This window comes from Natator depressus, chromosome 8 (genome assembly GCF_965152275.1).
Source record: "Natator depressus isolate rNatDep1 chromosome 8, rNatDep2.hap1, whole genome shotgun sequence".
Taxonomy (NCBI): Eukaryota; Metazoa; Chordata; order Testudines; family Cheloniidae; genus Natator; species Natator depressus.
In genome coordinates, this window is record NC_134241.1 from 4,119,065 (window position 1) to 4,133,595 (window position 14,531).

At 43.9% G+C, this 14,531-nt stretch overlaps 1 protein-coding gene across 1 annotated transcript; it reads left to right on the forward strand.

The window, feature by feature from the left end:
- Positions 1-1,252: 1,252 nt before the first annotated feature.
- On the forward strand, positions 1,253-1,942 carry LOC141992627 (large ribosomal subunit protein eL20-like). The gene is made up of 2 exons (XM_074961968.1): positions 1,253-1,257; positions 1,435-1,942. Exons 1-2 carry the CDS (start codon positions 1,253-1,255, stop codon positions 1,940-1,942), a joined length of 513 nt encoding a protein of 170 aa, XP_074818069.1.
- Positions 1,943-14,531: the final 12,589 nt, after the last annotated feature.

The window sequence follows — 14,531 nt, forward strand, 5'->3', positions numbered from 1 at the left end:
TGTTCTGCACATGGATGTACAAAAGCCAGACTGAGGGGCTGGAAATAGGAATGTGGAATACCAGGTATCAACATGAGGGCTCCAAGACAGAAGCAACTGCCCTATCTTAGTGCCCCTCCTTTTGGAAATGTAACACACAAAAATACACCCACCTGGTAGTGCTGGTACCAGGGGCTCCGGAACAGGAGTGGCCAGGGGGCCATGGTCCCCCAACTTTTAAAAGTGGGAGGGCTATACCCCCACACTGTTTACTGGCCATAAGGGTGCGTGGCGGGGGAGGGAGTGGAGAGGAGAGGAGAAAGCTGGGGGGGGGGAGGTTTGGGGGGAGGAAGAGGCAGCATGGGTGCAGGGCCTTGGGGTAAGGGGCGGCGGCTCGGGGGAAAGGGGCAGCGGCTCGGGCACCTGTGCCCCCCGCCACTTTTAAGGTACTTCCACCGCTCCTGGCTGGTACCCAGACAATCAGCCCATGTTCATGTGTCTCTGACTAATACTGCAGGTGGATACTTCAAGGCTAAGTGGCCACTACATGGAAAAGGGTACAGTAGGAGAGGCATAATGTAGCCCTGTGACTAAGGATAATACAGCACAAAGATGAGACAGACCTTTATGCAAGGTCCCAAACTGGCATCTGAAGCAGAGCCCCTGGCACTGAAAGTCAGCTCCTTTAGATAGGACGAGACGACCTCTCCAGGCTCCCTTCCAGCCCTACAGGTCTAGGATTATCCTATCACCTTCATTGCTGGATTGCACTTCAATTTCAGTGCTGCAGTGGAGTGCACCAGCAGACTTCCTTTGAAATGTTACCATTCAGATGATGTGCCTGGTACATGCACCAGCATCTGATGTGAATTTTGCCCATGGCTCTGCCTTCTCCACTCCCGCTTTGGGATGCTCTGCTATCCAGAGGGGGTAGAGAGGGAGCAGTCTCAGAACTTCCTGGAGTGCAGGGACTGAAATTATAGCGGACTCATATGCGGCCAACATACCAGGTAGGCCAGGCCCCCTGGATCCTCTACACCCAGCAAACTCATGGAAGAGCCAGCCACAATCTGCTCCTATGGTAGCAGATGTCTGAAAAACACTTTGAAAATGTAGGTGAAATACTGGCCCCTCCGAAGTCAACAGCAAAATTCCCATCAACTTGAATGGGGTTGGGATTTCATACCATAAAGTGAAAAGAATAAGCTTCCCTTGTCACCAATGTACTTTAAAAGTTAGTGAGAAACAGTCAATATTTGCAGAGGGGCCTTAAATGAGGTAATTGTGTCAGGACCTGAATTTATTGTTTGTGCTATTTAATCCCTGCCGCTTTATACATCTTTACTAGAACATAGGTAGCACTTTTCAAAGAGTCAGTTGACGGATGGGACTGATATGGGTAGGAACAATCATTAACTACCAGAATTAGAATGCAGTCATAACTTTCTGACTGAGGGAGTACAAAGTTGTTGGGCAATGCCTTCCTACTCCTAAATGTCCAACACCACCCCTCTATCGGATGCCTATCTTTGCTCCTAATCATGTTGTTGCCAAGTCCCGTTTCTGGTACTTTGTGTCTCAGCTGAAGAAGCTGAAGAAGTCTTCTGGAGAAATTGTGTACTGTAGACAGGTATTTGAAAAGTCCCCTTTCCGGGTGAAAAACTTTGGTATCTGGCTACGCTATGATTCTCGTAGTGGACCCCGCAACATGTACAGGGAATACAGGGACTTGACAAGTGCTGGTACTGTTACACAGTGCTACCGTGATATGGGTGCCTGCCATCGTGCCCATGCTTACTCTATTCAGATCATGAAGGTTGAGGAGATTGCTGCTAGCAAGTGCCGTAGACCTGCAGTCAAGCAATTCCATGATTCGACAATCAAGTTCCCTCTGCCACACAGAGTTCTGCGTCGTCAGCACAAACCACATTTCACCACCAAGCGATCAAATACATTCTTCTAAATGCAAGAACCTTCTGTTTACTCTGTGTTACAATAAAATTCTTATGGGAAAAAAACCCGTCTGCTCCCAGGAGACCATTTTCATTCCTCCGCTGTGTTTTTCCCCTCTCTCCTCATTTATTAAAACTGTATCAAATGCTTAGCGAGTGGACTTCAAGTTCGAAGCTGAAGGATGATGTATTTTTAACTAATGGCCTCTCTCAGCAACTGGCTAGAAAGGAGGTGGTAGCATTAAACAGCAAGATAGACTGTACTAGGAAAGTGCTGGGAAGAGAATGGAGTGAGGGAAGATGGCATGAAAGGAAAACAAATACAAGACCGAGCCTCACAGGTTGAGAAAAATAACTGGAGAAATATCAATGATCTACAATAACTGGGCAAAGCACAGTCCACTGCGACCTGCCTGGGACTGACAAGCGGGAAGCGATGGATTGACTGATCATGGAAAGTTAAGGCAGCCCAGGCCTTCTACTATTGGCATCAGTGGAAGCTGGTTCAGGTCCACAAAGTCTACAGCCATATCGAGTGTGCTTCTCAAGATTCAGTCATTGTACATTAGTTGCCTACTGTATCTTTCAGTTGTCTACTTTCTACCTAAATGTCGTAGCCCACCAACACACACACACACTCACTCTCACGCTTCTGTCTTTTACAGGAAGGGGCATAACACCACCATCACAATACTGAGCTCATGACATGGCAGAAAGTATTGTGATATAAAAGCCATCGGCTAATTGCAGTGAGCAGAGTGATTATGGTGTGTGACATTTCACGATGTCTTGTGACACTGAACAAGGTAATTCAGCAGTTAGCTCAAGAAAGCCCTGTGTACAGTCAAATACAATCCCACTAGATCACAAATAGTGCTGTTAAGAATGCTGCATAGATATAGGGTCAAACTCTGCTCTCAGAAACACGAGTGCATCTCCATTCACCTCAGAGTAATTTAGAGCAGACTTTGGACCTCACCGTATATCACAGAAATACTGGGCAAAACTCTCTCCTCATACTTGTTACCCCCACTGACCACCCCAGTGTATGTATGCAGAGAGCAGGATTTGGCCTGTAACTAGATATATTTCTAGGCATCTCCAATAGCATAGTTGCTCCAAATTTTTCTGGGCATTCCTCACCTTAGAGGACAAACCAAGCATATAACAACCAGCATTCCCACCATCAATGATCATTTCAGACCATGATCTTGTTTGGTTACCTGGCAGTGGTGAACACTGAGTCATGTTGAATTCTAATTAGGCTAATCCTGTAGAGATCAAAAATGAAAAAGAAACTTGTCTGGATTGCTCTAGCTATACACTGAGACAACAGACAGCTAGAATTTATCACGAGGCACATCCACCATGTGTCTAAAACCATTTCTTCCATCTCTCTCTCTCTCTCTCTCTCACTGCCCAAGGATACATTGGATTAAGTGTTCAAAGAGGATTCTATCTGGCCTCTGAAACTTTCAATGCAAAACTCTAGCACTGTTTAAAACCCACCCTGTAAAACTGCATGTGCCAAATGTTGCATAGACAATGTTTCACAAGTAGTGTGTAAAAAAAAATAGAATGTGTGTGTGCAAACAGGGTAGCAAGTGTATAAAGCATCTGACTTGTTTTTTGCACACAAGAGGCTGCACGTACGAAAAAAAGTTTCCCATCCAAAACTGAGGGCTTCATTTTACAGAGTACATTAGAAAATGTGGCCTTTGTGTGCTTTCTGTTTGGGAAGTTGTTAGAAAAATATTAGAAGAGAGAAAAATAAATGTTTGCTTTGTAAGAATAAATATCTTATCTCACAACTGAATGTGAGCATTTTGACATATATTTTTATTCTAGTTGCAGTAATGACCACGCTTCCCTTTGTTTTAGCCTATCTAGACTAAAGCAAGCTCAGGGTATTCCCATTTTTACTTCCCAGTCATATCTGTAAGGTGTTCACATCTAGAGAGAGTTTCATTTGTTAGCAAATATTGAATTACACCTCTAGGAGTGTTTTGTCCCAGCTGCTACTTTAAGAAACCAAACATTGTTGATCGTTATACGTTATTTGCCAAATTTAAGGTATTTATATCTACAAAACTAAGAGCTGATCATAAACTTTTGGGCAGAATTTTTCTTCCTCCCCAAAACAGGTTTTTCATAACATGAAAGTTTTCTTGAAAAATCTCCAATTTTGTCAGCGTTTTGCCCTAGATCAGATTGGCAGCAACCTGTGTGTGTGTGTGTTCCACCTTCCTCTGCAGCATGGGGATGCGGGTCACTTGCCAGGATTATCTGGGTTTATCTCACTTAATCATTTCCCTGACACTGCAGGGGCCTCTGGCACTGGTGCACCTCGGTCCCTCCTATTCTCTAGACTATGATTTGCCACAGGCAGTCTCCTGTGAGCTTCAACACATTGCTCTAATTTCAGTTGTTGGGCTTAGTGTGTGGGTGCTAGTTGTTGTTGGTGGCCTGTGCTAGACAGGTGGTCAGACTGGATGATCTGGTGGTTCCTTCTGGCCTTGCACTCTATGACTCTATTTCAGAATTTGCAGCTGGGCATTGTCATGGAAACAAAACATTTCCACCTGTGTTTGGGTGGGTTTTTTCCCCCCAATGAATTGCTGAAAAATTATGTGGAAAAAAAATGCAAAAAACGATCATTTTCTGGGGAAAATAAAAAACATATTTCAACTAGCTATGATGAAACATTGTGTTTCTTATTTAAAGTACAGTGCTGGGGGGATGGGAGGCGCGGAACTTTACACCATGCTGGGAGGTCTAATTTTCTACTTTGAGGTATCCTAGATTACTGAGAGTTTTTTTAATTAAACACATGAAGAACAAAATTGATCTCTAGAATAACCCCTGAGGCTTCACTTGAGTAACACCATGGATTAATTTAACCTATCAGCTCGACACTGAAGTAGCTATCAACTTGATTAGACATATCTGCACTGTCTGGATATTTACCAAATTATTTCCAAAGTCCTCTTTTATGCCCTGTTCTCAGCATATAGTTAAGGTGTAGATTCTTTGGGGTCAGTGTTCATTTGTTCCAAAACCCTGGTCATGAAAAACTATTCACAGATGTGTAATCTGTGGTCACGAAAAATCTGATGGCACTTTTAACCAGTTATTGATCCATATGAGGACCTTCCCTGTTATGCAATGACTACTTAGTTTCCTTAAGAGCATGTGGTGAGGGACTTTGTCCATAGGCTTTCTAAAAATCCAAGAACACTACATCACCTGCATCACCATTATCTGCATGGTTGCTGATACCCTTAAAGAATTCTAATAGATTGATGAGGCATGATTTTCCTTTACAAAAGCCATGTTGACTCTTCCCCAACATATCATGTTCACATATGTTCATCTGATAATTCTGTTCTTTACTATAGGTTTAACCACTTTGCTTAGATACTGAAGTTAAGTTTACGGCCTGTAATTGCCAGGATTGCCTCTGGAGGTCTTTTTAAACATTGGTGTTATATTAGCTACCTTCCAGGCATCTGGTACAGCTTGCTTGCTTCAGCGATAGGTTACATATCGCAGTTAGTAGCTCTGCAATTTCATATTTGAATTCATCCAGAACTCTTGGGTGAATACCATTTGGTTCTGGTGACTTATTACTGTTTAATTTATCAATTTGTACTAAAACCTCTGCTATTTACACATCAGTGTGGGCTGGCACTTCAGATCTGTCATCCAAAAAGACTAGCTCTCATGTGGGTATCTTTGTTGAGTGCTCCTTTAATCCCTTTGTAGTCTAGTGGCCCGCCTGCCTGTCTGGCAAGTTTCCTGCTTCTGATGTACTAAAACAAATTGTTGATTTTTGTGTCTTTAGCAAGTTGCTTCTCAGTTCTTTCTTGGCCTGCTTTATTATACCTTTACACTTAACCTGCCAGAATTTCTGGTCCTTCCTAGTATTCTCACTAGGTTTTGACATCCACATTTTAAAGGAGACCTTTTTGTCTCTAGGATCTCCATTACTCTGGTGTTTAGCCAGGGTGACATTTTTTTGGTCTGGGGTACACATTTAGTCTGAGCCTCTGTTATGGTGTTTTAAAATAGCCTCCCTGCTACATTCAGGCAAATAACACTTGTGACAACTTTTTTTTTAGAAGCATAGCTTGTGTTTTCCCTTATCTTTCGCTGTATATTGGCTTATGCACCAGCCATTAGGACTCCCTTGTTCTTCTGCTGAAGGATCTTTGGCTTTGAAGGATAAGAAAACCACCACCACCACAAGACACTAAAGAATCGACACTGCATTTTTGTGCTTCTCTAGGTAGCATTGACCTACTTACTGTGAACAGAAGGAGAAAAATGCAAATACAGCTCTCCCCTCTGAGTAAAGTGATTCAAGACAACAGAAAGCCAAAGGATATGAAAGGTGAAAGATAATTTATAAGGGCAGATATAGGAATGTTCCTCCTATTTACCCAGTTGTGAATTTCTTAGATGTGCACAGCTGTGTCCTTCTTTCAATGGTTTGAACTGCCGTCCCTACAGCCCACGGACACATTTCTTTGAAAAAAATCTTTGCTTCCCCTGGATGATTTTTTTTATAATAGGTATTACAATAAAGGGGGGAGAGGGAAGAGACCTATGTGTGTGTGTGTATATGTGTGTATTGGAGGCAGAGTGGAATGATCCTTGCTCGAAAACAGATTTCCTTTCCCTAAAACTTTTTTTTTTTTATGTATCTGCAAAGAAAAAATTCCCTCAACATTCCATCACCTGGTAATTATGCACAAATGCTGCAATTAAGTTTCTCAAAGCGGATAAGTGGCAGGTGAAAAAAATTAAACTCACTTAGGCGAGGCAGGTTTAGAAAACGTGTAATGAACTGAAATTGCTTCGGTGAGTCCCTTCTTTTGGTTTGAAAGCCCAGAAATCATAATCATTTCAGAGCTTTTCCTGCCATTTTTTCAATGTGTTGCAATTAAGCAGCAATTTGTGTCATCTCTCAAGTCAAACAGGTTTTTCACTTGCAATCCCAGTAAAAAGTAGAAAGGTACAGCCAGCCCTGTGTATCGGATTATCTAAGTGGATCCTTCAGAGGTTTACAATATCAGGGGCGGCCGGTCAGCTGGAAATGGTAGAAGTGTCGGTAGTATGGTTTTTAACAAGGGGATGTTATAGGTCCCTCTGCAAGAGGGATTGTTGGCATGGACTCAGGTGTCTGTAATCCTTGTAAAACACTTCATGTCCACACACAAAAGTGCTCCCAACATTCCAGCTTCTCCAACGACCACGCCAATTCTAAGCAAGTCTTGCAAACACCTCCACCCGCACCAGATCTAGTCGATTTGTTCTTTCAGCACAGTACCACAACGCTCCTGCCAACAGCTCGGAGGGGTGGCTCTGCCACCTGTCAAAGCACACACCATGCTCCACGCAGGTCTCACAGCAGCCCAGTGAGTGCTTAGGGTAGGGTGCGTCTCTACAGCAAACGAAGGTCTGATTGTAGTGCAGGTAGGCAGACCCATGCTAGCTTTAATCTAACCGGCACAGGTAACAATAGTGGTGAAGATGCTGTGTCACAGGATTCTGCGTGGGCTAGCCACCCCCGGTACGTGCTCGCCAGGAACCCTGGAGGCGTACTCGGGTTGCTAGTGTGCACTGAAGTCCAAGCCAGCATGTCTTCGCTACCACCGTTACCTGTGCTAGTGAGATGAAAGGCAGCAAGGGCACAGGTACCTGGCTAACATCACACCGTCCATTTGCTGTGCAGACATATTACATGATCTTGGCTCTGACAGGTGTATACCGTCCAAGAGAAACCAAGGTGGTCTACAGTTGGTCTCTGCACAGCAGAGTACTCCCCTGGAAGCTGATCCTATTCCCTGCTCTTCCATTCACTCACTGTGTGCCCTGGGGCATGTCACTTAATCTCCCTCAGTTACCTCATCCATAAAATGGAACTATTCGCTGCCCACCTTTGGGTAGTGCTGTAAGATCTTTGGATGAAAGATGCTGTGTAAAAGTGCTAAGCGATGTTATCATTCATGTGATATGCAGGGAGAGGGAGGAAATATATTCAATAACATCCCCATCTCTGTTTTAAAAGGACAAAACAGTTCCTGTGCTAATGCATTAATTATAAGATGCACCACAATTTGCTACCCCCCATCCTGTGTGATATTCCAGCATGCAGCTTGTTAATGCTGACAGTGTCCAATTCACCCGTGAACCCTGTTGTAGCTTGCAGCTGGTCTAGCAGAGTAAGAGACAATACTTTCCGTTCAAGAAGTAAAGGTTCTGATCCTCATTCAGCTGCTGTAAATCACTGTAGCTTCATTGAAGTCAATGCACATTATGCCCATTTATGCTAGCTGAGGCTCTAGCCCAAAATACGGATTGATTTAAATATCCTGATTTACAATATGGGGATAAAAGAGGCACAAATAACTCCGATCACCACAATGTTTACTATTTATATATTTCTGAATTTTAGCAGGATTTTTCCAGCTTACAAACTAAGAAATGGTTTAAAGATCACTCTTAAAATGTAAAGTGAGACAGCTTAGGGACCTGAGCCTTTGCACTAAACTTACAGGGTTTGAGGGAAGAATGGATGTGTTTGAGGCTAACACACAAGTTGGGGATCCAGATCACCACAATTCTGATCCAAGCTCTGCCACAGACCTGCTGAGAGACCTTGTGCAAGTTGGGGGTTCCACTTGGCAGCCCACAGAGTGGCTCCAGCCCTTCGGGATGATTTTGTCTGGCCCCCGAATGCATCTGGCCCCAGGGCATTTTGCTCTACAAAACGGCATCTTCCGTGTGGCATGGCCTCACACACTCTGCACAAACTGGCATTTTAAAAGCAAAACGGTGTCCTTCCCAAAGCGTGACTCTGCATGCATCGTAGGGGTGAGGTCAGGATGACATTTGGTTTCTGTATGTTGCTCCTTGGAGGTGCTGCACAACTACACATGGGGCCCACGTCACCAAAGAGACTGGATCACCCTGAATGGGATAATGCTACCGCTCTCTCTCACGAGGCTTCATTCATTATGATCTGCAAAGCACAGTGAGATCTTTAGAGATGAGGCTGTATAAGGGCAAGGTATTATTACAGATTTTTATTTTAGACAATGAATTGTGCAAGTTAGGGGCAGGTCCTCAGCTAGCGTAAATTGTCTCAGCTCCATTGAAATCAATGATCACTGAAGTCAATGGAGCTTGAGAATTCACAACAACTGAGGCAGCAGTTGGAGAATTGGTTAGATGACTCCCCACGGCTCAGCAAATTCTTTTTTATAGGCTGACATCTGCAACCCACTATCCTGGTGATGAGAATTTCAACTTTCTGCTTCCTTTGAGTGGGACCCTCTAGGTAGGAGAATAATGGCTATGCCCAAGAACCCTGGAAAAGTGCTTATACTTGATAAAAGGGAGGCCCAAGGCAAAGCACAGAGCTTTAAACCATTAGAAATTGTCTCAAACCCTGCAGCTATAGGGAGAGAGGACTGTACCAGTCCAGAAGTGCTGAAACAATTTGTGTAGTGGGGGTGCTGAAAGCCATTAGACAAAACCAGGAACCCTGTAAATGATGGAAACCACTTCAAGCCAGGGGGTGCAGTTGAACCCCCAGCACCCCTAGGTCCAGCACCTATGACCCAGAGTCTCAGATTAAAGTTTGTAGACTATGGCTGGGGTTTGCAGAGCTGTTGGATGCCTAACTCCCTTAGGCTGTTCAAAAATTCCAGCCACTATACACTTGTTTGTTGGTTTTAAAAGGGGCCGGGGGGGGGGGGAAGCCAGCAGTTGATTAGCTAAGATGTCAGTTCTCACTTCACTCCCTGTTATCATGAGTCATTTAACATATCACACGAACGCTGTTAAAAACACTTTTTAATTCTCTCTCAAGCACTTAGTGCCTCAATATTTTGCTATCCAATAGCCCATGCCCATGCCCTGCCCTTTTCCTCTGCCCCTTGTATCCCTACACTCCCCCGCCCCCCCCCCCAACATCTTTCTCGTGCTGTCACTCTCTCTGGAAACTTTATATTCCTACAGGACCAGCCTGTGGCAACACTCCCAGATATTCAAGTCAACTGTACATCTCAGGGAGCTACTTCACTGCTTGACAGCATCTGGGAATGTGAACTCTGCTCTAGAAATGGTTGAGTTCAACTTGCTTATAAAGATTCAATTCATTATGACAAATGGTAACACTTGTCCTCTAAGCTAGTCCTACAGCAGTAGCTATAATTCAGCTTCTGTTCATAAACTATCAGAGATATTTTGTCCTGTTTGTGTCGGCAGGGCTCGTTGATTGATATACAATGTTATAGTCCATCGGGGTTTTTATGTCTTCCGTATAAAATATTAAGTATTTAAAACAGTTCTATATTTATAAAAGTTAATTAGTTTAGAACAGCATGCCAGAGCCTCTGCTTATAAAAGTTTTAAAGTAAACTAAGGAGGATACATATTTGATGTGCACTATTGTAACCCAATAATAAGAGATTTGTTAAAGAGCTGTTATGTTTGGTTTTTAAAGCCTATCATTAGTATTGTAAAACGCAGTTATGCCTCTTTGGTTGGCTGATGCAAAAACAACCAGAATCTGAAAGAAATCAAGGATTTAAGGGATTGTAAAAAATAATAATCTTCTTAAATTGACCCATTCCAGAAAATGACCCACCCCAGAAACTATTTTCTTAAAGCCTATAAAATATTCCTGCAGCCTGCAGTCCTGGCTGTAAATAGGTTAGTAGGCAGTTGAGACCTCAAAAATGTAATACACTCTGTCTCAGTTGGATGTATGGTTTCCACTATTAAAAAGGAAAATAATACCTGCCCTCAAGAACAAAATACTGCTCATTTGTTTATTTGTTGTATTAAATCTAGAACGGCACTGTGAGGTTGGAGGTGAATCATATCCTCAGGGTGGGGAAGTTTTTGCTCTGTGGGGTAGTTTCTGTAACAGCTTTACAAGAGCTGGATATGTCAGCAAAATATTAACCAAACAGCACTGGAAAAATTAACTGGATAATGTGGTGATCTATTTGACAGCCATTTTTCCTTTATTTCATTTTGTAAATCTCTGTTTTTTCAGAGATGACTTACGTTTGGAAATGAACAACAGCAGCCCCATAAGAACCACGCACTCCCTAGCCTAGTTCACAGGGGATTGTAGAATTCAAATAAATACATTTTTAATGGAGCGAGAGCCCACCGGAGAACTGTAACCAGAATTGCTTACTGAACTATCGGGATGGGTCACAGAATACTGTTTGCATAGGAAACTCACTAAAGGCGATTGGACAATGGCCCATGCATGTTAATGATAGCTTATTTGCAGCATTGTTATGGAGGAAGGCTGGGGAAAGGGAAGATGTATCAAGATTCTGTATCTTAGTTTCTGAAAAGTCTCTGTATTAAGCAGAGATTGGAACACAGTATTTTGGTGTCAAACCTTGGGGCAGCCTCAAGAAATGGTTGGATTTACAGAGAGAAAATCTCTTCAGTCTCTTAAGTCAGAAAATCCACTGTTCTGTGTTATCCCCTGACTTCGAGCATGTTCCAAGTTTCAGTTGGAGTTGGCGATAGGGAATGGATTAAGTACAGCTTGGCTTTAATACTTACACCTTGGGCATTAATTGCTCAGCATACCAAGATTTTCCTGTTAGAACTACTTGCTATTCAAACTGCTGATAATCTACAAGTTTAAGCTGTTGATAACAAGTAAGCATTCACATTAAAAAAGGGGTGGGGTGGGGGTTGGTCTTGAAGGGGAGTGAAGAATCCAGCAAAAGGGCCAGAATCAGATGGGTCAAGTAGACTGGGAAATAATCTGCCATCTGGCAAGAAGAAAATGGTATTTCTGCATTACCATTTTAAGAGCATTGTATCAGAAGGTCTATTTGTGAACTGCCACAGAAAAGGCATATGCTGAGCATCAGTACCTGCACATACTTCCCTCAGATCCATACTGCCTACAATGGGAACCCTCGAACATTCTATTGAAGGTACATCACAGGAAATACCCTTCATGCCATCATCGCTTTTTACAGGGGCAGCCGGAGGGTTGCATATTTAGGATCAATTCCTGAGAGCTGACGAGCTCCTGCAGCTCCAGCTGACGTCAACATCTCTCTGGATTTGATTCACGGGGTAAAAAACTAAATTAAGACCCATCAGTGCAAAGTCTAAGGGTAGTTGTGTGCATACTCCCCACAGATTGGCCCTGCCACCATTCATAGATTGCAGCAGCACTGATTCTTATGTCTTTTGCTTGCAGGTTGTGGGTGGGTGACATGACCTGCTGCTAAACTAAATAATTCCAATGCAGCAAGGTGAAACTGATTCTCTGTAAGAGAAAGAGCATGGTCTGGTGGATAGGGGGCTAGACTGAAACTCAGGAAGCCTCAATTCTATTCCTGGCTCTGCCAATGACTTTCTGTGTGACCTCAGGCACGTCACTTTGCTTCTTTGCGACTCTGTTTCCCCGTTGCCTGTCTCCTCTGTTTGGACTGCAAGCTCTCTGGGGCAGTGTCTCTTGCCAAGTGCCTATACTGCACCAAGCACAGATTTCAGACGGGGATTCTAGGAATTACCGTAATCAATATAATGACAACGGAAACAGTGGCAGGCGTGAATCACTGAAGAAAGCAGCATGAGAATCAAACTCAGCTTCAGCAACCATACAGCCAAACACCAAGGAGAACGCTGATAGAGATGAGTTTGCGCATATATGTACACAAAACCTATTACAACTGAATAATTATGCCCCAGACTAATTAATCTTTACCTTGAACTCATTCCCTACATTTACAGCCTTCAATATATTTGGATGATTCCTATTTCTCAAAATCACTGAAGATGTAAATACACCCTAAAACAGGTATGATAAAAGAACATACGATATTTAACCATAAATGATTACATTGCACTCTGCACAGTACATCCTAAATGGATTAGGATCATTTAGCCTCTTTTCTTCAATAGACATTGGTGCCCTTAATGTTTACATCAGTGCTCAGTGTGTACCCTACTTGAGACTGAGGACGTATCATAGAATAACATGGCAGAACTGCATAAAAACCTCACGCATTGTGTTTTAGAGCATCAAGCTTCTGCCGGTCAAGACATTAGTTGAAGTAGCTGACACTGCCAATACCAGTTCTCACAGCTTTGTCTTTAACTTGTGTTTTTCTTGGGGTTAATGCTAGATGCCAGTCCTGTTGGTTTGAATTACTTGTATTTACAATATATGTACACAGTATATACAACACAAATGCAATCAGCAACCTAGAGACATCAAGGTTTTCCAAATTTTCAAAATCACCTAAGCCCCATTTTCAAAAGTGATAGGCACTTCAGACTATTGAGTCTCATTGTAAGTCCACATGTAACGGGGCGGGAATCACCACCTAGGCGCTTCCTGCTGGCCATACTGGGAATCAGCTCTTGGTTGCCACTGTAGCTTCCTCTAGTGTTGTCTCACCACCGTCACTTCTGCTCCACCTCTAAGACCCGCATCGCTCCCCGGACCATGGCATCCTCTTCTGGCCACAGCCCTCTGGCTGTGCCCCACTCCACTTTCTCCCCCATTCCAGGGGAACCATCTGTCTCTAGTCCATCCACTTGCCGCTGTGGCCTACTGCAGCCTTCGGTCTAGCCCCTCACTTCAAGGGGCAAACTGCAGTCGGAATACTAGCCACCCCCCTCTGTGGCAAGTGGGGGAAAAGGAGGGTACCCCATAGCCAGCAGTCACATGCTGCCGCTCCTCCAACTCCTGCTGCCTATTTCCCTGGGCCACTTCCTCATAGCCCTAGCACCTTCCCGGCCCTTTGTATCAGGAGCCTCAGTCTGGCAGTCCCCAGGCTAGAGCTCCCTATTGCTCCCCTGACCCTGCTGAGCACTGCTCTATCTAAGGTACTCCTCTAAGGCAGCCAGTCCTTCTCCCTTGCATTCCAGGGTCAGACTGCCCCTGCTCTGTTGAGCAGCCCTTCTTATATGGCCCTCCCTGGCCCTGACTGGTTGCTCCAACAAGCCGCTCCTGATTAGCTCTCTACAAGCCATCCTCCCGTTGGTTGGGTTTTGCACAGCCGCCCTGAGGGCTGCTTTAACCCTCCATCCACCTGTGTGGGGCAGCTGCCCCACCACACAACCGAACCTGGGAGTTGAGCTCAGCTGACCGCCTAACCACAGACCACACTGCCTAACCCAAATGACAAGTGTGGCAAAATGAATGTGGTGCAGAACACATCCTACTTCTTGGTTCCTCAGTCTGAGATAATCTGTTTCTCCCTCCAGTTCTACTTGTGTAGCCATGCCCCTCAAATCAAATCCCATGGGAGACGTATAGATAAATCCTACCTTTCTAAAAGTACAGCAGGCTCAGCCAGTGTCATGTGTTGACCTCTGCACCTTGGAATTTGACACTTTTGCAGCAGGCAGTTCCCCTTTTTCATAGTGGGCTTCTTTTATGCTAAATTGTTTTTCTGAAGAGGAAAGTCTCTCCCCATTCACATCCCCCCACTTTTTTTAAATTTAATTTTCCAGTACACCAGTCTTCCCTTCCCTTGGACTTTTATAAAGCACAAAATCATCTGCATGAAAGTACTTTTGGCATTTACC